Consider the following 27,069-nt stretch of genomic DNA (forward strand, 5'->3'; position numbering starts at 1 on the left):
TCATTACTTTAAGAAATGAAGGTCAGTCAGTCCGGAAAATTGCAAAAACTTTAAATGTGTCCCCAAGTGGAGTCGCAAAAACCATCAAGCGCTACAACCAAACTGGCACACATGAGGACCGACCCAGGAAAGGAAGACCAAGAGTCACCTCTGCTTCTGAGGATAAGTTCATCCGAGTCACCAGCCTCAGAAATCGCAAGTTAACAGCAGCTCAGATCAGAGACCAGATGAATGCCACACAGAGTTCTAGCAGCAGACCCATCTCTAGAACAACTGTTAAGAGGAGACTGCACCAATCAGGCCTTCATGGTCAAATAGCTGCTAGGAAACCACTGCTAAGGAGAGGCAACAAGCAGAAGAGATTTGTTTGGGCCAAGAAACACAAGGAATGGACATTAGACCAGTGGAAATCTGTGCTTTGGTCTGATGAGTCCAAATTTGAGATCTTTGGTTCCAACCGCCGTGTCTTTGTGAGACGCAGAAAAGGTGAACGGATGGATTCCACATGCCTGGTTCCCACTGTGAAGCATGGAGGAGGAGGTGTGATGGTGTGGGGGTGTTTTGCTGGTGACACTGTTGGGGATTTATTCAAAATTGAAGGCACACTGAACCAGCATGGCTACCACAGCATCCTGCAGCGACATGCCATCCTATCCGGTTTGCGTTTAGTTGGACGATCATTTATTTTTCAACAGGACAATGACCCCAAACACACCTCCAGGCTGTGTAAGGGCTATTTGACCAAGAAGGAGAGTGATGGAGTGCTGCGGCAGATGACCTGGCCTCCACAGTCACTGGACCTGAACCCAATCGAGATGGTTTGGGGTGAGCTGGACCGCAGAGTGAAGGCAAAGGGGCCAACAAGTGCTAAACACCTCTGGGAACTCCTTCAAGACTGTTGGAAAACCATTTCAGGTGACTACCTCTTGAAGCTCATGGAGAGAATGCCAAGAGTGTGCAAAGCAGTAATCAGAGCAAAGGGTGGCTATTTTGAAGAAACTAGAATATAAAACATGTTTTCAGTTATTTCACCTTTTTTTGTTAAGTACATAACTCCACATGTGTTCATTCATAGTTTTGATGCCTTCAGTGAGAATCTACAATGTAAATAGTCATGAAAATAAAGAAAACACATTGAATGAGAAGGTGTGTCCAAACTTTTGGCCTGTACTGTATATATATATATAAAGATAGATAGATAGATAGATCGATCTATCAGAATCAGAATCAGAATCAGAAATACTTTATTGATCCCCGAGGGGAAATTATTTATGTTACAGGTGCTCCTTGCAAGAGAGGAAAGATACATGAAAATATAAGAAATTTAAACAATAGTATTAACAAATATATAGTTAAATAAACAGGAATTATTAACAAACATAAACGTAAATATATATATATATATATATATATATATATATATATATATATATATTGTAAACAAAATTTACACAAACACAATATATACAGTCAGGGTGAATGGGGTTATTGCACAAGTTAAATTAAGTTATTGCAGTGTATGAAAAAGTCTCAGGGCCACTCAGAGGGAGGAGTTGTACAGTTTGATGGCCACAGGCAGGAATGATTTCCTGTGGCGCTCAGTGGTACATCTTGGTGGTTTGAGTCTCCCACTGAAAGTACTCTTGTGCCTGACCAGCACATGGTGGAGTGGGTGTGAGACATGAAATAAGTAATTCCAGAGTGAGGAAAACGAGTACAACTCTCTCAATCAGCATGTTTTGAGAGGGCGCAGTTCCAAAATTACAATCACAAAAAGCCAGCACAAATACCAAACTTAATAAAGCAAAAAAGTAAGAAAACCGAGAAAAACAAGCAGGAGCGACTGCAACAGGCTGCACGCGCGGGCGCATGCGCTCTACTATAATATATATATATATATATATATATATATAAATAGATAGATAGATAGATATAGATATATAGATATATAGTATTATATATATAATATAATACTATATAATTATATATGTATAACTATATATAAATATATATATATATATATATATATATATATATATATATATATATATAGTTATATATTCTTTGTGTGTGGAATATATGATGACATTAACCGATAAATGATCACGCTCAGAGCCACCAGTGTTAACAACATTTTGTAGAGAGGGATAAGTGCTGTCCCATTCCTATTTGTAGCATCCGGAGCCCTTTCACACTCTCACACTCAGTCACTTACAGCTGACGTCAGTTAAGTCAGTGAGGGTTCAGGGCCTGAGTCTTTAGGGGCCGGATTGGAATTTGGCCAAAGAAGAAGACGAAGGAAGTGAAGGAATGAGGAAGTGCTCAGTCAGTCGATTCACAGAGCAGAAAGAAGAAAACAGGTGAGTGTAGATCAACATTCTTCTTCTTCTGATTTTAAAGTGTGTGTGTGTGTGTGTGTGTGTGTGTGTGTGAGAGACTTTAACTGGAATTTAGACGGTCAAACAAACAGGAAGCTGCCTCAGTGAGCTCACAGCTGAGGACAGACAGAACAAGAGTCAACACAACAAACTGATCAAACTATTCGAGCAAGAAAGAAAATAATTCTAAAGATGAATTTAGTCCAAATATTCTCCCAACAACTAAAGACACACACAGCAAACAAATCCTCTTTGAAGGACACTCACTAAGTGTTTGGGAACTGAGGACACTCAGTGTTGAAGTTTAGAAAGTCACATTTCTTTCTCAAGATTCACCAGCAGAAGTTGTGCTTTCACCTGGGCTCTCTGTGGCCGCTCCAAAACTCCTACAAGCACAAACTTGGTTCCAGTTGTCATGGAGCCACTTGTTCGTTCACTCTCAGTTAAAAGCAGCAGAAACACAGCCGAGGTTCAGCGTGTGGAGTCGCCACAAGAGTTCGTACAGTCATGTCCATTAAAGTTTGAAATGTGTTCAACAGTCCAGCAGCTTCAGAGAGGGCTCAGCTCTTCAGGTTCACACTGCTTTAGTTTCCTCTCAGAGACAATCATGTGTAACATGTTCACAGCTCAGCTTTATCAATCCAACAAACAGGACGTTGGTTCAGACGTCTGCAATAACAGCAACTGTTGTATCAACTGTTTTCCCAGAAGTGATGTGGAGGAAGAGGAGGACATCTGCAGTCTGTCTATGAAGAGCTCCAAAGATCCTCGTCCACACTTCAGTCATGAACCTTCAGACACACAGTAAGAGACTCAAACAGAGAGCTTTGATTCCTTCTGTGTCTTTTATTCATTCCATTTGGTCGACCTCACAAACTCTTCATTGCTGCTGTTTGTGGGCTCAGACAAGTATTGTAAATATATATGCAGCGGCCTCACTGGATCAGGGTCCAGGGGCAGTTCAAGGCTCACATTTACTGCTTTTAGAAAATGTTGACACTCGTGTATGGTTTCCATTATCTTAACACCTTGATCCCAGAACGCTGTCAGAGCTGCAGGGTGCAAACTGGGACTGTTAATTAGCCTGACTGGGTTGAGTTGTTTGGATTTAGTGAAAGCTGGTCAGTGTTTCCCCGACAGCACCGCTGCTATAAAACCTCCTCATACGCACTTAACTGGCTGTCTCCACTTTGAGCAGCGCAGATTATAAAGAGAAGAGCTGATAGTTTGAAGGCTGATCAAAGAGCCAATCAGTGACTCTCATACATCAGATTCATTCATAAATCAGTGTGTATCAGGATGTTGATCCATGAGGCCTGAGTGTGTGTGTAAGTACAGAAACATCCACACAGGTTTTCTAATGTTGACTTATCAGCAGTGACATAATCCATGTGAGGGCTGGAGCTCATTCTGGGCCCCTAATGTGGGGCCACACAGTAGAAGATGATTGATGGTAATCATTGTGACACTCATCAATAACTACAGTCAGAAATGACACTAAAACTCAGCTCATCTCGTTCCACATCACACGTTTGACCTTAAATGACCCCATGATGTCAAGTCATTAGCTTTTTTCTTGAAATGGCCTGGCTCCATAAACCCCAAAGGACACTAGGACAACTCTTTCATTCCAACTCAACATTCGCTTTATTTTCTTGTGTTGGTGATAGGTTGGCTGGATTTCATCAGGTTGAAAACCTTCAAGACAGAACAGAAACAACAAATTAGGTACAGCTTATACAAAACCATAAATAAAATTATTCTCCAATCAATTTCCTTAGTGGAATATTTTTTACAGTGCACAAGTCAAAATAAAAGATATAAATCAATGATCGACCATTTTAACTGTTTTAACTATTTAATTGTTTTAACTTAACTTTTACCATTTTATAGTCACAAATATTTTACATTTAAAGGGGAAGTTCCGTTTTTTACAACCTGGACCTTATTTCTGGCATTAAATACGGTTGTTTACTCACCCAGATAAGTTTGGTGTCATTTGGAGTCCTTCGGAAGATATTTAGATCCGCGAGAGCCGCGTACATCCATATAGTGGGAATGATCGGGGCACCGACAGTGAGGCTCTAAATAACACATTATCTGCCACGAAACTCGTTCATTTCACCAATATGTTTTTATGAATCGCTAGAGTTGCTTGTCATCATCATCATCATCCGGGTCATTTATACTGACCTACTAACCTCTGACCTGGATGATGTCAGAGGCAATTCGTAAAGACAACCCTCTTTACCACCGAAACGTTCACCTTTCTGTTTCTCACTTTTTGTCACTGAGCACTATGTAATAATAAATTCACGTTTTGCATAAGAAGTGCCTCTGCTTTTTGTGCAGTGTGCGGGCCGTTCTACACAAGCGATGAGAAGAAACTAAAGAAATGTGAATTCTCATAGTTATTTACTTATCAAGCAAACAAATTCAAGGAAAATAAACAATTTATGCATGTGTGTAGGCTAACGTTACTTACTCAATCGAAAGTTGCCCGTTCGGTCCTGCAGGCTTTGGCTGGGTCTTCAGTTTACTTTCAGGACACGAAAAAAAGTCTCTACAACAGCACGGTTGATGATAGAAGTGAAATCCTCTGTAGTTGTGAGACAGTCATTTCTGGAGACATCCAGACGTGTAACGTTATCTCCTGGCCTCAAATCCCACTCGGAGCAACAAAGGCAGTCCTCCTCTGTTGGCATAGTGGAACGTTGTCCACAAGAACACCACCAGTTCTCTCTGCCTCCGCATCCTCCTTTCAGAGAGCTCCTCATCCGTATACTCTGGCTCAAAACGGTAAGGACGTCCATCATATTCAAAGTCGTCGTCCACAACCTCAAAATCTGACAAATATTCAGCCACGTTTCAAAAAACTAACAGTAGCAAATTCCAGCTGTAAACAAAGCCGTGGTGCAGGTGTGTGGCGGCGCGCGCACCTGGATGACATCATCCAGGTCAGAGGTTAGTAGGTCAGTATAAATGACCCGGATGATGATGATGACAAGCAACTCTAGCGATTCATAAAAACATATTGGTGAAATGAACGAGTTTCGTGGCAGATAATGTGTTATTTAGAGCCTCACTGTCGGTGCCCCGATCATTCCCACTATATGGATGTACGCGGCTCTCGCGGATCTAAATATCTTCCGAAGGACTCCAAATGACACCAAGCTTATCTGGGTGAGTAAACAACCGTATTTAATGCCAGAAATAAGGTCCAGGTTGTAAAAAACTGAACTTCCCCTTTAATACCTGTTTTAATATTGACTTGACTGGATTTATACAACATGATTTACCTACAAACATTTTAAAGAATTTGTGCTTAAACACTTACTTTTCACTTTAACTTTTAACTTTTAACTTAAAGGGCTGCGCATTACCCCCACAATCAAAACCCAAACTTAAATCCATGCAGCCACTGTGTGCCTAACAACTGTGCCAGTAATTTCAGTATTAACACAAATATTTCTAACATCATCATAATCAACATCAAATATCATAAATTCAGTGTCTTTTAATGATGCCAGAGGCGTCTTTGGGAGGAACCACAAGTTGAATTGCCTTCTTCTGTTGAGATGTTTCTCCATTCCCAGTGCAGGGTGAGTGCTGCTTGTCTCACAGGTGTCCTCACTTCCAGCGATGAGCAGCCTGCTCTGCTCTGCTCTGCATTGCATTATGGGACTTGTAGTTAGTTGTAGTTGTGGAGGGTTTGAAGTGAAGTGAAGTGGTTTGATTTGAATCTTTGGCATCTCAGATTTATCTCAACACCCATGATGTCAAGTTTGAGCCTTATTCACTTCTTCACGTCATAAAACAAAAACTCCACATTCTACTGTCCATAAATATCAACATTAAATATATGTGTGTTTATAAATAGATTTAGTTTAAATATATATTCAGCAGTTAGGCTGACACAGGTCATAGATTCTGAGTGACTGTGAAGCCCCAGTCCAGACCCTCTACAACACGCCCACTAGTACATGACGCTACTACGGTGGCTGAGGAGGACAAATAGACCGTAGCAGATGGAAAATACATAGAAACAGATTTTAAATGGAGCATTTTTAGGAACTATTAAGCAGAAACAGTGAGGATAAAATGATCCATATTGCAATGTGACCAAGTGCAATATCCAACTTTGCAATATGTTTGATAAAGATAAAATGTGTCACAACACACCGTCACAAATGAAGCATTGTGGCGTCAGAGAGAAGCCGCGGCCTACAAATCATATTCCAGACATAAGGGAACACGCTGGTTTGGTACCGCCCCCTGCAAAAATGACATCATCATCATATTTTTATATTTTTTCAGTGAACATGAAAAGCTACATTTTCCATTCTCACTAAAATCGTGACTCATGCTGCCATCACAATGGACTTATTTATGTATTTGCATATTGTGCAGCTCTTTTCTGGACCCTTCTCTTTAAACGTGTTGATACATGTGGGCGGGGCTGAACGCGCCCTGAACTCCACCAGGTCCTAAAGTCTCTCCCACTATATCCAGCTGTCAAACAAATAACTAAATGTCAGTGTTTCACTGTGAACAGTCGGAGTGTGGAGGTGTGTTTGTCTTCAGGAAGGCTGCTGTTCACCTCACTGTAAAGGGACCTGGTGATGATGATGATGATGATGGAATATCTGGATTGACTCAGAGTGATGTCACACATGGGTGCAGATCCTGGGGTGGACGGGGGGACATGTCCCCCCTGATTTCTGAAAAACACAAATTGTCCCCCCCAATTCTAAATAGCCTAAATGACTGAAATTGATCAAACGTATTTTCCGACTCCACATTCCCAGTTCTAAAATAAATGAATGTTGTGCAAAATGGCAGATGGAAACAAACAAGGCTCCTAACTGTACATGGACATGATCAAACATGTGATGTGATAAGGACAAAATATTTTGTTACTGGGATATTTATTCCTATAAAGATGATTTTAAATAAATGTGACTGTGTTGGGTCAACTTGTGTAACTTGTGTTTATTGTGCTCTTGTTCTAACACTAGCATTTCTGGCTCTGTAAAAACATGATCAGGTAGTTTAACCAAGCTCAGTTCAGGGCTCATGTTGAATGAATGAATGAATACTTTATTTGTCAGAATCACTTCTGAAAATTTTCTTGCGTCCAAGACACTTGTTTCTCGTGACAGAAAACAACATAATATAACAGACAACCAGACAAAATGTCACATCAGACAAAGCATAACAAAATATGACATGAGACAATCATCAGACATGTGACGTGCTATATGTAACCTCATCAAAGTGGCTGCAGTGCCTCTAGGTCCCTACCCTAGCGGCTATTGAATGCCCCCCTGCCCTGACAAACCCGACTGATTCAACATTTTAACAGATTGATAATCATCCATATCCACTGATGTATACAGTAGTCCCATATACTGGGAGAAAGGGAAGATGATGAGGAGAACTGGGAATCTGTGAGAGGCGAGAGATGAGAACGTGAGTGGACATAACATGCCTGAGACCCTGAAACTAGAAGTAGCATTAACTAACAGTGAAGCAGTGAAGAGGAGGGTGATGGCTGGCTCCATGTACTATTGGCTGGTTCAGAGAAACTAACAGTAAAGGTGAGCACATGATTCTCTGTGAGTGCTTTTTGAATGACTTGGTGATGAGCCTCTATGAAATCCTGAAATATGCTGCCAGTCTCAAGCGCTCTGTGGGCGTGATCTGCACGCGTGCAATTAAAAACAACACAACTGATTGTGTCCCCCCAAACTTGTCACCAGATCTGCAGCCATGACGTCACACCGTCTGAACTCTGATGTCTTTGGAACTTATGTGTGTGTGGAAGCTGAGAACGGCCTGAAGAGTTAATTATTTCATTATCTGTAGATAACAAACTTTATTATCTGGATAACGACACAAACAAAGGTTTGTTTCTCTCAGGAGGCTTCTTATAATGTTCGTCAGAGATCAGCAGTGTCGTGCCTGCGTGCAAAGATGGCGTCTTAGCTGTGGCAACTGACTGAAACAGGAAGTGTCCCCCGAACTCATCAGTGAGCAACACTGGTGCTGTGACTGGTGTGTGTAATGAGGATGGATTGCAATATTTCCAGTAGGTGAGGAAGCGAGGAGCATCCCTGAAAGCTAAAGTATTTTGTGGACTCCATTTCAGGTGAGCAGAGCAGGAGGCTGAAAACAGAGTGGTTCTTGTTATTTGACTGTCTGTGAGTCAGTTGTGTCTCTGTGGACTGTAGAGTCAGAATGAACTCAACACTTTGATTCATCCGTAGATACAAAGTTGAACAAAACCTGCTGTTCATTATTTCTGCAGTGTTTTAGATCATCAGCTCTCAGGAGAGGTCACGGCTCTGAAAACACTAAACAGGAAGATGTGTCCAAAGACTAAATGGATGGCCTGCTCTGCTGATGGAGCCACATTCAAACTTCCTGTTTTAGACTGTGTTGCCACCTGCTGGTGATGAAGAGGAGCTGATGAAGAGCTTGCTGTAAATAAGTGCAGACACATTTCCTCACAGTGAGAAGGTCTCAGACTGGTTCATGGAGTCCACAGTCTTAGTTTTGCACTCACATGGACCCATTTGACTAACTAATACAGTTAGCCCAGCCTCAGCTTTAGTCTGATCTGAGAGCTGTGTTTCCGTGGCAACAGTCAGTGTGACATGATGGTTGAGTGTGTGGTTTGTACAGGAGCAGTGCTGCTTGGATCAAGTGGCTGAATGTTATTTTGCATTTTATACATTCACGTCTAAATGTTCCTTTTCAGCTCCTCTCAGACAAAAAACGTTGACATGACTCATGTGGAGGAAAGTTGAGTGGAATTATCTCTACTTGTGTCAGTGTGAGCTCACTGCTGCTGAATAACATGCTGCCAAATGTTCTCCTTTGCTTTATTACCTGCACTGGTTAGGGCTGATGGTTTGATTCTCTCCATCAATGTTTGCTGTTGGTTTGAATTTCACTAAATGTCATATTTATATCAGGAGCTGCGTATTGAAGAAGAAGCAGAGCTCTGACTGGGTTTGATGACACTGTGTGTGTCTACTGTCTCCACTGTCTCCACTGTCTCTACTGTCTCCACTGTCTCTACTGTATCTACTGTCTCCACTGTCTCTACTGTCTCCACTGTCTCCACTGTCTCTACTGTCTCTACTGTCTCCACTGTCTCCACTGTCTCCACTGTCTCTACTGTCTCTACTATCTCCACTGTCTCCACTGTCTCTACTGTCTCCACTGTCTCCACTGTCTCTACTGTCTCTACTGTCTCCACTGTCTCCACTGTCTCTACTGTCTCCACTGTCTCCACTGTCTCTACTGTCTCTACTGTCTCTACTGTCTCCACTGTCTCTACTGTCTCCACTGTCTCCACTGTCTCTACTGTCTCTACTGTCTCCACTGTCTCCACTGTCTCCACTGTCTCTACTGTCTCTACTATCTCCATTGTCTCCACTGTCTCTACTGTCTCTACTGTCTCTTCTGTCTCTACTGTCTCCACTGTCTCCACTGTCTCTACTGTCTCTACTGTATCTACTGTCTCCACTGTCTCCACTGTCTCTACTGTCTCTACTGTCTCTTCTGTCTCTTCTGTATCTACTGTCTCCACTGTCTCTACTGTCTCCACTGTCTCCACTGTATCTACTGTCTCTACTGTCTCTACTGTATCTACTGTCTCTACTGTCTCCACTGTCTCTACTGTCTCCACTGTATCTACTGTCTCTACTGTCTCCACTGTCTCTACTGTCTCTACTGTCTCTACTGTCTCTACTGTCTCCACTGTCTCTACTGTCTCTACTGTCTCCACTGTCTCCACTGTCTCCACTGTCTCTACTGTCTCCACTGTCTCCACTGTCTCTACTGTCTCTACTGTCTCCATTGTCTCCACTGTCTCTACTGTCTCTACTGTCTCTTCTGTCTCTACTGTCTCCACTGTCTCCACTGTCTCTACTGTCTCTACTGTATCTACTGTCTCCACTGTCTCCACTGTCTCTACTGTCTCTACTGTCTCTTCTGTCTCTTCTGTATCTACTGTCTCCACTGTCTCCACTGTCTCTACTGTCTCTACTGTCTCCACTGTCTCCACTGTATCTACTGTCTCCACTGTCTCCACTGTCTCTACTGTCTCCACTGTATCTACTGTATCTACTGTCTCTACTGTCTCCACTGTCTCCACTGTCTCTACTGTCTCCACTGTCTCCACTGTCTCCACTGTATCTACTGTATCTACTGTATCTACTGTCTCCACTGTCTCTACTGTCTCCACTGTCTCTACTGTCTCTACTGTCTCCACTGTATCTACTGTCTCCACTGTCTCTACTGTCTCCACTGTCTCTACTGTATCTACTGTATCTACTGTCTCCACTGTATCTACTGTCTCCACTGTCTCTACTGTCTCCACTGTCTCCACTGTCTCTACTGTATCTACTGTATCTACTGTCTCCACTGTATCTACTGTCTCCACTGTCTCCACTGTATCTACTGTCTCTACTGTCTCTACTGTATCTACTGTATCTACTGTCTCCACTGTATCTACTGTCTCCACTGTCTCCACTGTCTCCACTGTATCTACTGTCTCTACTGTCTCTACTGTATCTACTGTATCTACTGTCTCCACTGTATCTACTGTCTCCACTGTCTCCACTGTCTCCACTGTCTCTACTGTCTCTACTGTCTCTACTGTCTCCATTGTCTCCACTGTCTCCACTGTCTCTACTGTCTCTTCTGTCTCTACTGTCTCCACTGTCTCCACTGTCTCTACTGTCTCTACTGCCTCTACTGTATCTACTGTCTCCACTGTCTCCACTGTCTCTACTGTCTCTTCTGTATCTACTGTCTCTACTGTCTCCACTGTCTCCACTGTCTCTACTGTCTCCACTGTATCTACTGTATCTACTGTATCTACTGTCTCCACTGTCTCTACTGTCTCTACTGTCTCCACTGTATCTACTGTCTCTACTGTCTCCACTGTCTCCACTGTATCTACTGTCTCCACTGTCTGTACTGTCTCCACTGTCTCTACTGTATCTACTGTATCTACTGTCTCCACTGTATCTACTGTCTCCACTGTCTCTACTGTCTCCACTGTCTCTACTGTATCTACTGTATCTACTGTCTCCACTGTATCTACTGTCTCTACTGTCTCCACTGTCTCCACTGTCTCTACTGTCTCCATTGTCTCCACTGTCTCCACTGTCTCTACTGTCTCTTCTGTCTCTACTGTCTCCACTGTCTCCACTGTCTCTACTGTCTCTACTGTATCTACTGTCTCCACTGTCTCCACTGTCTCTACTGTCTCTTCTGTATCTACTGTCTCTACTGTCTCCACTGTCTCCACTGTCTCTACTGTCTCCACTGTATCTACTGTATCTACTGTATCTACTGTCTCCACTGTCTCTACTGTCTCTACTGTCTCCACTGTATCTACTGTCTCTACTGTCTCCACTGTATCTACTGTCTCTACTGTCTCCACTGTCTCCACTGTATCTACTGTCTCCACTGTCTCCACTGTCTCCACTGTATCTACTGTATCTACTGTCTCCACTGTCTCTACTGTCTCCACTGTCTCTACTGTCTCTACTGTCTCCACTGTATCTACTGTTTCCACTGTCTCTACTGTCTCCACTGTCTCCACTGTCTCTACTGTCTCCACTGTATCTACTGTCTCCACTGTCTCCACTGTATCTACTGTCTCCACTGTCTCTACTGTCTCCACTGTCTCTACTGTCTCTACTGTCTCCACTGTCTCCACTGTATCTACTGTCTCCACTGTCTCTACTGTTTCCACTGTCTCCACTGTCTCCACTGTCTCTACTGTCTCCACTGTCTCCACTGTCTCCACTGTATCTACTGTCTCCACTGTCTCCACTGTCTCTACTGTCTCTACTGTCTCCATTGTCTCCACTGTCTCTACTGTCTCTTCTGTCTCTACTGTCTCCACTGTCTCCACTGTATCTACTGTCTCTACTGTCTCTACTGTCTCTACTGTCTCCACTGTCTCTACTGTCTCTTCTGTATCTACTGTCTCTACTGTCTCCACTGTATCTACTGTCTCCACTGTCTCCACTGTATCTACTGTATCTACTGTCTCCACTGTCTCTACTGTCTCTACTGTCTCCACTGTATCTACTGTCTCCACTGTCTCTACTGTCTCCACTGTCTCCACTGTATCTACTGTATCTACTGTCTCCACTGTCTCTACTGTCTCTACTGTCTCCACTGTATCTACTGTCTCCACTGTCTCTACTGTCTCCACTGTATCTACTGTCTCCACTGTCTCTACTGTATCTACTGTATCTACTGTCTCCACTGTATCTACTGTCTCCACTGTCTCTACTGTATCTACTGTCTCTACTGTCTCCACTGTCTCTACTGTCTCTACTGTCTCCACTGTATCTACTGTCTCCACTGTCTCTACTGTATCTACTGTCTCTACTGTCTCCACTGTATCTACTGTATCTACTGTCTCCACTGTCTCCACTGTCTCCACTGTATCTACTGTCTCCACTGTCTCCACTGTATCTACTGTCTCCACTGTCTCTACTGTCTCCACTGTCTCCACTGTCTCTACTGTCTCCACTGTCTCCACTGTCTCCACTGTATCTACTGTCTCCACTGTCTCTACTGTTTCCACTGTCTCCACTGTCTCCACTGTCTCTACTGTCTCCACTGTCTCTACTGTCTCTACTGTCTCTTTACCTCTCAGACTGGTGAAGATGAGTCATGTGGAGGAAGAGGAGGACGGAGCAGAGTCTGGAGTATTCAGTTCTGTGTCTATGAAGAGTGACCAGTCCAAAGATCGTCCTCCAGTCTTCAGTAATAAACCTGGACCATCAGACACAAAGTAAGACACTGTCTCTACTGTCTCTACTGTCTCCACTGTCTCCACTGTATCTACTGTCTCTACTGTTTCCACTGTCTCTACTGTCTCCACTGTCTCTACTGTCTCTACTGTCTCTTTACCTCTCAGACTGGTGAAGATGAGTCATGTGGAGGAAGAGGAGGACGGAGCAGAGTCTGGAGTATTCAGTTCTGTGTCTATGAAGAGTGACCGGTCCAAAGATCGTCCTCCAGTCTTCAGTAATAAACCTGGACCCTCAGACACAAAGTAAGACACTGTCTCTACTGTCTCCACTGTCTCCACTGTCTCCACTGTATCTACTGTCTCCACTGTCTCTACTGTCTCCACTGTCTCCACTGTCTCTACTGTCTCCACTGTCTCCACTGTATCTACTGTCTCCACTGTCTCTACTGTTTCCACTGTCTCCACTGTCTCCACTGTCTCCACTGTCTCTACTGTCTCCACTGTCTCTACTGTCTCTACTGTCTCTTTACCTCTCAGACTGGTGAAGATGAGTCATGTGGAGGAAGAGGAGGACGGAGCAGAGTCTGGAGTATTCAGTTCTGTGTCTATGAAGAGTGACCGGTCCAAAGATCGTCCTCCAGTCTTCAGTAATAAACCTGGACCATCAGACACAAAGTAAGACACTGTCTCTACTGTCTCTACTGTCTCCACTGTCTCCACTGTATCTACTGTCTCTACTGTTTCCACTGTCTCTACTGTCTCCACTGTCTCTACTGTCTCTACTGTCTCTTTACCTCTCAGACTGGTGAAGATGAGTCATGTGGAGGAAGAGGAGGACGGAGCAGAGTCTGGAGTATTCAGCTCTGTGTCTATGAAGAGTGACCGGTCCAAAGATCGTCCTCCAGTCTTCAGTAATAAACCTGGACCCTCAGACACAAAGTAAGACACTGTCTCTACTGTCTCCACTGTATCTACTGTATCTACTGTCTCCACTGTATCTACTGTATCTACTGTCTCCACTGTCTCTACTGTCTCTACTGTCTCCACTGTATCTACTGTATCTACTGTCTCCACTGTCTCTACTGTCTCCACTGTCTCCACTGTCTCTACTGTCTCCACTGTCTCTACTGTCTCCACTGTCTCCACTGTCTCCACTGTCTCCACTGTCTCCACTGTATCTACTGTCTCCACTGTCTCTACTGTCTCCACTGTCTCCACTGTCTCTACTGTCTCCACTGTCTCCACTGTATCTACTGTCTCCACTGTCTCTACTGTTTCCACTGTCTCCACTGTCTCCACTGTCTCCACTGTCTCTACTGTCTCCACTGTCTCTACTGTCTCTACTGTCTCTTTACCTCTCAGACTGGTGAAGATGAGTCATGTGGAGGAAGAGGAGGACGGAGCAGAGTCTGGAGTATTCAGTTCTGTGTCTATGAAGAGTGACCGGTCCAAAGATCGTCCTCCAGTCTTCAGTAATAAACCTGGACCCTCAGACACAAAGTAAGACACTGTCTCTACTGTCTCCACTGTATCTACTGTATCTACTGTCTCCACTGTATCTACTGTATCTACTGTCTCCACTGTCTCTACTGTCTCTACTGTCTCCACTGTATCTACTGTATCTACTGTCTCCACTGTCTCTACTGTCTCCACTGTCTCCACTGTCTCTACTGTCTCCACTGTCTCTACTGTCTCCACTGTCTCCACTGTCTCCACTGTCTCCACTGTCTCCACTGTATCTACTGTCTCCACTGTCTCTACTGTCTCCACTGTCTCCACTGTCTCTACTGTCTCCACTGTCTCCACTGTATCTACTGTCTCCACTGTCTCTACTGTTTCCACTGTCTCCACTGTCTCCACTGTCTCCACTGTCTCTACTGTCTCCACTGTCTCTACTGTCTCTACTGTCTCTTTACCTCTCAGACTGGTGAAGATGAGTCATGTGGAGGAAGAGGAGGACGGAGCAGAGTCTGGAGTATTCAGTTCTGTGTCTATGAAGAGTGACCGGTCCAAAGATCGTCCTCCAGTCTTCAGTAATAAACCTGGACCATCAGACACAAAGTAAGACACTGTCTCTACTGTCTCTACTGTCTCCACTGTCTCCACTGTATCTACTGTCTCTACTGTTTCCACTGTCTCTACTGTCTCCACTGTCTCTACTGTCTCTACTGTCTCTTTACCTCTCAGACTGGTGAAGATGAGTCATGTGGAGGAAGAGGAGGACGGAGCAGAGTCTGGAGTATTCAGCTCTGTGTCTATGAAGAGTGACCGGTCCAAAGATCGTCCTCCAGTCTTCAGTAATAAACCTGGACCCTCAGACACAAAGTAAGACACTGTCTCTACTGTCTCCACTGTATCTACTGTATCTACTGTCTCCACTGTATCTACTGTATCTACTGTCTCCACTGTCTCTACTGTCTCTACTGTCTCCACTGTATCTACTGTATCTACTGTCTCCACTGTCTCTACTGTCTCCACTGTCTCCACTGTCTCTACTGTCTCCACTGTCTCTACTGTCTCCACTGTCTCCACTGTCTCCACTGTCTCCACTGTCTCCACTGTATCTACTGTCTCCACTGTCTCTACTGTCTCCACTGTCTCCACTGTCTCTACTGTCTCCACTGTCTCCACTGTATCTACTGTCTCCACTGTCTCTACTGTTTCCACTGTCTCCACTGTCTCCACTGTCTCCACTGTCTCTACTGTCTCCACTGTCTCTACTGTCTCTACTGTCTCTTTACCTCTCAGACTGGTGAAGATGAGTCATGTGGAGGAAGAGGAGGACGGAGCAGAGTCTGGAGTATTCAGCTCTGTGTCTATGAAGAGTGACCGGTCCAAAGATCGTCCTCCAGTCTTCAGTAATAAACCTGGACCCTCAGACACAAAGTAAGACACTGTCTCTACTGTCTCCACTGTATCTACTGTATCTACTGTCTCCACTGTATCTACTGTATCTACTGTCTCCACTGTCTCTACTGTCTCTACTGTCTCCACTGTATCTACTGTATCTACTGTCTCCACTGTCTCTACTGTCTCTACTGTCTCCACTGTCTCTACTGTATCTACTGTCTCCACTGTCTCTACTGTCTCCACTGTCTCCACTGTCTCCACTGTCTCTACTGTATCTACTGTCTCTACTGTCTCCACTGTATCTACTGTATCTACTGTCTCTACTGTCTCCACTGTCTCTACTGTATCTACTGTCTCCACTGTCTCCACTGTCTCCACTGTATCTACTGTCTCCACTGTCTCCACTGTCTCTACTGTATCTACTGTCTCCACTGTCTCTACTGTATCTACTGTCTCCACTGTCTCCACTGTCTCCACTGTATCTACTGTCTCCACTGTCTCCACTGTCTCTACTGTATCTACTGTCTCCACTGTCTCTACTGTATCTACTGTCTCCACTGTATCTACTGTATCTACTGTCTCTACTGTATCTACTGTATCTACTGTCTCCACTGTCTCTACTGTATCTACTGTCTCTACTGTATCTACTGTATCTACTGTATCTACCGTCTTCTTTCATATCATATAAAATGAATGGCTAAAGTTATTTATATTGCTACCTCTTATATGACTGATATTCCTGACGTCTGCTGCTGAATTCAGCGTCAGGTTTCACTCAGTAGGACTCAGATTTAATAAATCAGCAGTTATAAAATGATGAAACTGTGTCATTAAGGCAGAGGAGTGCAGCGTTAGCTGGGAAACATCACGTTAATTCACTTTACATGGAGATAAAATTAATACGGAATGTGTTGGTGTCTGTTTACGAGTTGTAGGAAATCATAAATCATCTTTGAGGAGTAGATGTTAAATGTACCAAAATGGTACGATGGTGATGACCATTACTGTGAATATGGTGAAGACCATTACCCATCTCTGGATGAGTTCCTGAGCAGAGCCATGAAGAAATCCCTAGAAAGTAAAAATGGTCACCTGGACCTGTTTGTTTGCTTCCTTCATGGCCTCTCTCTGGAGTCCAACCACAGACTGTTAGGAGGTCTGCTGGGTCGGACAGACAACAGTCCAGAAATCATCCAGAGAGCCATCAACAACCTGAAGGAGATGAACAATGATGAGATTTGTTTATTTTATTTTGATCCCCATTACCAGCCGCTAATCTTCCTGGGGTCCACACATAAAATCACATAGAATGAAAGACGAAACAAAACAAAAACAAAAAAAACCCTTCCAATTAAAATAATAATAACAACAACAATAGCAGCAGCAATTAGAGATAAAATTAATACGGAATGTGTTGGTGTCTGTTTACGAGTTGTAGGAAATCATAAATCATCTTTGAGGAGTAGATGTTAAATGTACCAATATGCTAACGTAGCAAGGCAAGCTAATTGCTAACACATTGGTTCAAAAGGAAACAACCAGTGCTTTGTGATGGCTCCTGAGATCTAACTTTGGTTCTCCGTCTGAACAGATCCAACTATTTAATCTCGTCTTTACTGGTCAGGGTGTAATGACCACTGTAGTGTTTGTTCAGAACAGAGGGACACTTTGCACATCTGTTTGAAACCAGGAGTGTAGGAGAGAGACGAGCAGGACACAATGTGCAGAGGAACTCCCACTGTTGGCCTGATGAAGGTCTCGTACTGAAACGTCTCAATACATTTCTTTCTTTCACAAGTTAGAAAGTGTGCGGTAGTTTGTCTGCAAATTGTGCCATAACTTTTGTTGTCAATATTTTTCCATTAACCTTGTTGTTACAGTTAAGTCATGAAATAAAAGGACTTCAATGAATACGTATCACCACTGAAATGAGCACAGAATCCCGAAGAGTCCAGAGGACGTAACTCCACCTGATCAAAAGTCTTCATTTAACCACATCAAGTGAAGCAATCATCTGAGGTTATCAGAGGACGAGCTCCCACTTATAAATCCAACCTGACGTGGTTGTATATCGTCGGGCAGAATGTCCTCCAGGCACACAGCCAATATCTTCATTAATATCATGTGATCAGCACCTGTCAGACTTACAGGCCTGCAGCTGGTTGGGTCAAGCAGGTCCTTTCTTGTGTTGAGGATAACTGAAGTTACTGCTTGACTGAGTGTAGGAGGAAACTGACATGTTTCCATGAGCTCTGAATAAACCTGTATTAAAGTAGGTGCCAGTATGTCAACATAGTTCTTCTACCTCATATTCAACAGAACAACCATCTGACCCAGGAGCCTTTCCTGATTTCATTCATTTAAAGGCTTTTTGAACTTGATCTTCTGGAGCTGGATCATCCAAAATTTCACTTCATCCAAAGACTTGATGAATTTCCTGAGGTGTAGTCACCACTGGTCCAGATTCAGTTTGAATACAGTTCATGAAGCAAAACAGCAGGTGGACTCTGTGAGACCAACACCTTCCAGTTTGTGCTGGTTGTTGCACCTCCATGATTAAAATGGGGCCCTGAGTGTTGTGGCAGCTGTCTGCTATCTAATCATCCAGACAGTGATGGTAAAATGTTCTGCTACAATAACCCATGAAAGATTTGTATTTAAAAAGAGATGTCTTTGTGTCCACAGAGAGAAGAGGAAGAAGAGGAGTGATGTTTGTGTGGAGGAGCAGCTGTCCTGCTGTGCTTTGTGTCAGGACGTCCTGAAGGATCCAGTCTCTACCAGCTGTGGACACTGGTTCTGCAGACAGTGCATCACCTCATACTGGGACCAGTCTGCTTCATCAGGAGACTCCTCCTGTCCCCAGTGTGGACAAAGATCCAGAACAAGAGCTGGACTGCAGACAGACAGTCAGACCAGCACTGTACAAAGTAAGACTGTCCATCTGTCTGCTGATGTCTTCATGTCTGAAAACAAGATTCTTCTTGTGTTGTAACAGTCGTTACATTTAAAAAAAATCTCAGCCTCCATTTTCATTCCTTTTTTAATGATGTATAACTAAGACTATTTATAATGAGGCCTTGTTGTTGTCTTCCAGTGGACGCTGGTCTGCAGGAGGTTTTAGATGAACATAAGATCAGTCTGAAGAGGAGATGTGAACGTGTGACTGAAGGAAGTGATGAAACAGGAAGTGGAACCCTCCTCAACAGGATCTACACTGAGCTCTACATCACAGAGGGACAGAGTGAAGAGGTTAATACCCAACATGAGGTGAGGCAGCTGGAGACAGCTTCCAAGAAGAAGACCCTCCATGACACTCCAATCAAGTGTCACCACATCTTTAAAGCCTTACCTGACCAACAGGGACACATCAGAGTGGTTCTGACCAACGGCGTCGCTGGCGTTGGAAAAACCTTCTCAGTGCTGAAGTTCACTCTGGACTGGGCCGAGGGTTTGGAAAACCAAGATGTCAGTCTGGTGATTCTGCTTTCGTTCAGGGAGCTGAACTTGATCAAAGATGAGCAGTACAGTCTTCTCAAGCTGCTCCATGTTTTCCATCCAACATTACAGAAGGTCACAGCAGAGGAGCTCGCTGTCTGGAAAGTTCTGTTCATCTTTGACGGCCTGGATGAAAGCAGACTGTCACTGGATTTCCACAACAATGAGGTCGTGTCTGATGTCACACAGAAGTCATCAGTCAACGTGCTGTTGACAAACCTCATCCAGGGGAATCTGCTTCCCTCGGCTCTGGTCTGGATAACTTCCCGACCTGCAGCAGCCAATCAGATCCCTCCTGCACGTGTTGACAGGGTAACAGAAGTACGAGGCTTCACTGACGCCCAGAAGGACGAGTACTTCAGGAGGAGAGTCAGTGATGAAGAGCGGTCCAGCAGAATCATCTCACACATCAAGACATCCAGGAGCCTCCACATCATGTGTCTAATCCCAGTCTTCTGCTGGATCACTGCTACAGTTCTGGATCACATGTTGACTACAGAGCAGAGAGGAGAGCTGCCCAAGACCCTGACTGACCTGTACTCACACTTCCTGCTGGTTCAGACAAAGAGGAAGAAGCAAAAGTATGTTAAGGGACGCAAGACGAGTCCACAGGAGCTGACGGAGGCTGACAGGGACGTTCTTCTGAAGCTGGGGAGGCTGGCGTTTGAACAGCTGGAGAAAGGAAACATCATGTTCTACCAAGAAGACCTGGAGCTCTGTGGTCTTGATGTCACAGAGGCCTCGGTGTACTCAGGAGTTTGTACAGAGATCTTCAAAAGAGAGTGTGTGATCTTCCAGAAAACAGTCTACTGCTTTGTTCATCTGAGCGTTCAGGAGTTTCTGGCTGCAGTCTACCTGTTCCACTGTTACACCAACAGGAAGACAGAGGTACTGGAGCACTTCCTGGGTACAGTCTTCAGTCAAAGGGACTCAAAGCCAGAGTCTTTCTTCAAGAAGATTTCTAAGTTTTTTGGAAAGAGTGAAGACCATTACCCATCTCTGGATGAGTTCCTGAGCAGAGCCATGGAGAAATCCCTGGAGAGTGAAAATGGTCACCTGGACCTGTTTGTTCGCTTCCTTCATGGCCTCTCTCTGGAGTCCAACCACAGACTGTTAGGAGGTCTGCTGGGTCGGACAGACAACAGTCCAGAAATCATCCAGAGAGCCATCAACAACCTGAAGGAGATGAACAATGATGAGATCTCTCCTGACAGAAGCATCAACATCTTCCACTGTCTGACGGAGATGAACGACCACTCAGTTCATCAGGAGATCCAAGAGTTCCTGAAGTCAGAGAACAGATCAGTGAAGGAACTCTCTGTGATCCACTGCTCAGCTCTGGCCTACATGCTGCAGATGTCAGAGGAGGTTCTGGATGAGTTGGACCTGAAGAAGTACAACACATCATGGGAGGGACGACGCAGACTGATTCCAGCTGTGAGGAACTGCAGAAAGGCTCAGTAAGTCCAGATGTGATTAACATTATAAATCAGTGTAGATTAGTAGTTCAGTTCTTCACAGATGTTCCTGAACTGTTTCAAATGTTGATGTTTCAGTTAGTTGTGTTTCTAGCTGTCAAGTTACTGAACACAGTTATTCTATTTATTTCTAATAGTTGTTACATTTGTCAGTTTCGTCTTATTTCTCTTCCTTTGGGTGTAGGGATGGCTATCATCAAGGTTTGAACATTACTACCACTCTTACCCATACTGCTTATTGATCCGCTACTTTAACACAACTCTTATCGGTTCTTATTTTGTGTCTCTCAAAACAAACAGAAGAACTGAACTGACATTGCTTCATTTTCTATGTATATTAGTACAGTGTATAAATTAACATTCTGCTACAGCATTGTTTAGAACCTAATTCCAATTTTAAATTTAATTCATGGAGCCCAATATCACAAATCACAGTTTGGCTCAGAGACTTTACAGCGTACAACATCCCTCCGTCCTCGGACCCTCACAGCAGAAAAGGAAAAACTCCCCAAAAAAACCTTTAACGGGGGAAAAATGGTAGAAACCTCAGAAACCTGAATAAATTCCTATTATAGACAATAACATCCCTGAGGTGGACGGGGTAACGGGAGATGAACTGCGAGGTAGGAGGTCGAAAACGCTGCATTTCTCCACATCAGAGAAAAAATGCATCAGTGATGAACGTCTTAATCTTATTGCAAATGAGAAACAGAGTTGGTGAGATAAAGACGGTACAAGATAACGTTTATGTGACCTAAATGAACAAGAAATATATCTTGTGAATTTCTCCAATACCAAAAGCAGACCTGTTAACATCAGAGCTTATCAATAGTACGGTCTTTAATAATTCCAGCCCTGGCCCGTTTAATACTGGGTTTCGGTACCCATCCCTATTTGGGTGATGGAGGCGACGTGCAAACCTGATAAAACTAATGAAGGTCTTTAGAGGTGGTGTTGGAGGTTTCATCACAACATATAGCAGTGTTTTACAGTTATCAGTGAATGCAGTAAAGTTATTATTACCTGAGTAGGTTCTGCAAGGTGTCTGATATCATCACACATACAGGTGATACCTGATTATTTGAAGAGTATAAAATAAGATCTGTATCATTTTCCAGAGGAGATTTCTGAAGGTCTAGAGAATTACTTTTGTGCATTAGATTCTTTTGGTGATGGTTTTGGAGCCATTTCATAGTGAACATGGAGGATGTTAGGCGATATCACACGGCAGAAATGCAGCTCAGATTAATGGTTTGACTTTACATTGTTTAAATAACATCAGACTAATCTTCATTAATTGGCTTTAATTAGTTTGAATTCTTCATGTTCTTTTTATTATGATTATTATTAGAAACTATTTTAAATGTGTTTATTCTGTTTTCTGTCTTTAAAGCACTTTGTGAACTTGTTTTTGAAAAGTGTTGTTTATTTGTTATTTTCATCATTATTATTGTTATTAATTGAATCGAATATGTCAGTGAATCAGCCACTGTGGCCACAAGTGACACTTATGTGATAATGTTGAATGTTATAACAGTGATTTGGCAGCACAAGTGTAGAAAGTCATCAGATCAGAGAACTGATCAGTAACGTCAGTTACACAACAACATCTATGTAAAGTTTAACATTAGCATTAGCCAGCAGCAGCTAGCTAACAAAAAGAGATCATCTTTCCAACTGTAATTGTTCACTGAGTTTAAAACGTGGTTTTCTAATCAAGATGGCGTCATGCAAATGTTAATCAAAACACAATCTGTCAAACTGTTTCATCATCAAATACATGAAGTCAATATAAAGTGTCCTCTTTCATAATAACATATTCTGTAATCAATGTGTTATGACAGACTTTCTGGCTACCGACTCTCAGAAACTCACTGTGAAGTCGTGGCCTCAGCTCTGAAGTCCAACCCCTCCCATCTGACAGAGCTGGACCTGAGTTACAACAGGGACCTGAAGGATTCAGGAGTGAAGCTGCTGTCTGCTGGACTGGAGAGTCCACACTGTAGACTGGAGGCTCTGAGGTCAGTTCACTGACTGTAGCTTATGATGTTCTTTGTATATATTCAACACAACTCTCTGACTGAAGCTTCATATTTTTGGTTCATATATTTTGGGGATTTTGCTTGAACACAAATCTGAAGACTTTTCAGTTTTTCCAAATGTCTGAATATTTGGTATTTCGGGAGATGAAAAGTTTGACAGGACAGTTTTTCAGCTTGTGGTCCATCAGTGAGTGAAGATGATGTCAGTACTGATGAGGCTGTAGAGTGTGTGAGGGATATGAATGAGGTTGTTGAAGATCTGATGACAGCAGATAAAAACAGGCTGCAGACACTTTGAGCTTCTGTGTAAACAGAGAGAGAGCAACAGGTTAGAGAAAGACAAGAAAGACATGAATGCAAAGCTCAATAAAGGTGAAGTTATGAAGTGTGGTGATGTTGATGATGTCAGAGGCTGATATGGCTGCTACAGCTGCTGTGGTGTGGTGTGCATTAAAGCAGAGCTCAGAGTAATAAACAGCAGCCTAACACAGGCCCAAACGTCCCAACAAAGAACCATCCAAGGTCTGTTTGAGGACTTTAGAAAGAAGCTGCAGAAGAAAAAGACTCTCTGTTGTAATGATGACAAAAAGATGTCAGGTGAGAGCAGTCATAGTGTTTGTGATTCAGAGCAACAACAGACTGTATGTAGTTTTATAAAGTTTCTGTTCTCTAACAAATCAAACTCTATTTAAGAATCATCTAACTTTTATCTTTGAGAAGTGAAACATTGAGTTTCTGCAGAGATCTTTTGATCATAAAGTCCAGTAAAGTTTTAGAAGCTGGATGAAGATTAAAGTGCACATCAAACTCACAGTTCCTCTGGTTCTGCTGCTCATCTGAACAGGTCAAAAGGTGCAGCACTCTTCAACAAACAAGTTCTGCACCAACTTCAAGTCACTGAAGTGATGATTATGAGTGACATCATCAAATGACGTTTTGAAGGTTCTAAGTTATTTCCCAGCAGATCTAACTGTTGCTCTGTTTTCATGTCAGCATCGTCTGATCATTTGAAGTCAAAGACCTTTAGACTGAAACAAAGAGCAAATCAATGTTCTGCTTCAGAAACATCTTTGTCTTAAAGGACAGGTTGATATTTTTCAGCTCTGTCTCAGTACAATGCTCACGTGTCCATATGTACATTCAAAGAGTTGTTGGTGTCTGTAATCATTCCTTGTGTCCGTACTGTCTGTCAAACAATCCCCTTATAACCTGACTCCGATGTTACCAGATGGAGGACAAAATCCACAGTCTTGTTCTGTGTAAAAATGACTTGTAAAGTTGATGTGAAACTAATCTGAGGCTTCAGCAGTCTGAGTTACACATATCAAGTGAGTGTGTTGTGTTTGACAGTGTGTCCTTGTTGAGCTGCAGTGGAGGAATAGTAACTCAAAGAGGGACTTTGGTCCTAAATAGTCTGTAACTTTGGTGGACACACACTTGATGTGTCTGACTCACACTGCAGAAGCTTCATATTAGTTCCAGCTGAACTTATGGAGTCATTTTTTACAGTGTAGTTGTGTTATGAAGGGACCACTTCACACTCAGTGTGGACAGGAGGAACGATTACTGCCACCAATGACTCTGTTAATGTACATATGACATGTGGCTGTTGTTTGAAGACACACTGGAACAAATGTGGAGCTCTCCTTTAAATGACATAAACCTACTGAGCTCCCAAATCCAGGAAGAAGCTCATGTAATAAATGAAAGAATGAAGAGTTTGTAGTCCAACATGTCTGATTTGATATTGATCCTCTAATGATCAGCAGCATGTTATTAATCAGTGTTGACATGAATAGGTGTATGAATGTTGTGGTGACATTTGGATGATGTCTGTAGAAGGCTGACATTATGATGATCCACAATAACACAATGACAAAGTCACTCTACTCATTTTAGGGAAAAGCTCATTGATCAGGACATAGTAATGTTGAGCTACACATTTAAAACCTGAACACATCTGATTGGATCATTAATGGAGTTTTATCTTCATCTTTTATTCTTTGACACTAAACTGCAGACATGAGGCTGATATTTATGAGGTCAGATCAGAACTGATGACATTTACACTGAGATTAAAATTGAGTTTTTAAAATGTCAACTCCAAATTTAAAACTGAAAAACAGGATTTAAACATTTGAAAATGACATTTGTGTGTCACATTTACAGTTTAGACTTCCAGTGTGGAGCTGTACTGAGCTGTACAGTAAGTGAACTAAGTGAAGCCTCAGCTCTAAGTGAAACATCAGGATGTTAGTGAAGACAACCTACACTTCCTTCATATATCACAATAAACTGGCCTTTAATGACTTGATCCTGTTTAACCTGTCAAAATCCCACATTTCATTCAATCAAATCACTTCTTACTGTGTGTAATTATTGTAAATGTATTACATTTAATAAACACCTCTAATTCATGTCAATGCAGCAGATTTAAAACCTTAATATAACAAATCAAATCCTACACTGAATCATTCACTCCAAAGTCACTGCGTCTTTATTGAAGTAGCAGCACGTTGTCATTAATATTAATGAGAGCTCTTTTTCACTTTTTGTATTTTACAGTTTTTAAGCTGCATCCTGTTGAGTTCAGCTGTTTGGAGTTTCCATTTTCTAAACTTCTACATTCTAAACCTTCTTCAGCTCTGAACACATTATTAAACACTGAATGATTTCAAGCAGGAACATTGTCTTCTAAACTTACGTCTTTTATTCTTCATTCAGATTGAGGGGCTGCAGTTTGTCAGAGATCAGCTGTGTTTCTCTGGTCTCAGCTCTGAAGTCCAACCCCTCCCATCTGACAGAGCTGGACCTGGGTGGAAACAACCTGCAGGATTCAGGAGTGAAGCTGCTGTGTGATTTTCTGGAGAGTCCACACTGTAGACTGAAGACTCTGAGGTCAGTTCACTGACTCTCTGTTACTGTTGTAGATCTTACATGTTTAACAATTGAAGCTAATTTATGTACAAACATAACTTCTATCTATAAAGTTGTGAATGAACTTTTGTTCATATTTTCATGTTTCTTGTATAAATGTAGTCTGCAGTCACAAAGACTTGTGTTTCTTTAATTAACAGCTGATTTATTGAATCTTTGTCAAACACAGCAGTTTACAGGAGAAAACACAGAAGTGGAATATCAAAGATTAAACAATAGAATAGAATCAAATAAAGTAATAATCACACAGGACCAACTGTGTGTGAAATAAACACAACATTTACACACATTAGTACACAGAGATTCAACTCCACATGTCTACACAGATGCATGTGTGCATTAGTCAAACATATGTGGTCATCAACCCACAACAGACTGTGAAATATTTCCCATGTAGCTCCTAAAAGCAGAGCAGCATTTATCAGAGAGATGTGGTTTTCTTTTGAGATTGAATATAAAAAAATATAAAAAGAGCAGGCGCGCACATCCAAACAGCGAAGAAGGTGCTGGACTAAAAGAATTAAACTAAACAAATAAAGAAAAGTCCGCACACTTCAGCTCTGTTTTAGGTCCATTTATTCCATCATCATGGAGTGACGTTTCGGGCCACAGGTGCCCTTCTTCAGACTGAAAAATACAGCTGAGGACACCATTTTTAAAGCTCCACACAGGTCACGTGACCAATAAGACCGTGACAATACATCATAGAAAAAGATAACACTATAAAGAGAACAAAAGAAATCAACATCAGGCTGTAAGGCCATCATAGTCAGTTGGCTAAATGTATAGTGGCGCCTCTATAAAATATTCTATACTTAGGATGATGGAAAGATACATGTTTTTAGAAAACCAGTTATCATGTTTAGTACACCAACATTTTTTTTAAACATTTTCTACCACTTTTTTGGTGTTAATAACCCTGGTTAAGAACATGATCAAGCAAGTATATGTACATATAAACACACACAGTGTACAGGAGGACACAGAACGTAGCAACACAGGCCAGTGCAAGTTAACACCAATTATTTTGTAACAAATGTTTTGCACACAGCTGAGAGTCCAGTGTTCACACACAAAAGTTCAGAGATCAATGT

The 27,069-nt window shown here is 42.6% G+C and overlaps 1 protein-coding gene across 1 annotated transcript in view; it reads left to right on the forward strand.

Moving 5' to 3' along the window:
* Window positions 1–2,204: 2,204 nt before the first annotated feature.
* Window positions 2,205–27,069, forward strand: part of LOC117265045 (NACHT, LRR and PYD domains-containing protein 1-like) — a 50,681-nt gene continuing 25,816 nt past the window's right edge. Inside the window, exons 1-14 of the mRNA XM_078162849.1 lie at window positions 2,205–2,360; window positions 3,087–3,182; window positions 13,075–13,212; window positions 13,339–13,476; window positions 13,711–13,848; window positions 13,975–14,112; window positions 14,536–14,673; window positions 15,097–15,234; window positions 15,361–15,498; window positions 15,922–16,059; window positions 18,709–18,950; window positions 19,118–20,978; window positions 22,841–23,017; window positions 25,763–25,936. Of these exons, the coding sequence (XP_078018975.1) occupies window positions 2,311–2,360; window positions 3,087–3,182; window positions 13,075–13,212; window positions 13,339–13,476; window positions 13,711–13,848; window positions 13,975–14,112; window positions 14,536–14,673; window positions 15,097–15,234; window positions 15,361–15,498; window positions 15,922–16,059; window positions 18,709–18,950; window positions 19,118–20,978; window positions 22,841–23,017; window positions 25,763–25,936 (3,704 nt within the window). The 5' untranslated portion in view covers window positions 2,205–2,310. The remainder of the gene's footprint in view (window positions 2,361–3,086; window positions 3,183–13,074; window positions 13,213–13,338; window positions 13,477–13,710; window positions 13,849–13,974; window positions 14,113–14,535; window positions 14,674–15,096; window positions 15,235–15,360; window positions 15,499–15,921; window positions 16,060–18,708; window positions 18,951–19,117; window positions 20,979–22,840; window positions 23,018–25,762; window positions 25,937–27,069) is intronic.

Source organism: Epinephelus lanceolatus, chromosome 20 (genome assembly GCF_041903045.1).
Source record: "Epinephelus lanceolatus isolate andai-2023 chromosome 20, ASM4190304v1, whole genome shotgun sequence".
In the NCBI taxonomy this organism is placed as follows: domain Eukaryota; kingdom Metazoa; phylum Chordata; class Actinopteri; order Perciformes; family Serranidae; genus Epinephelus; species Epinephelus lanceolatus.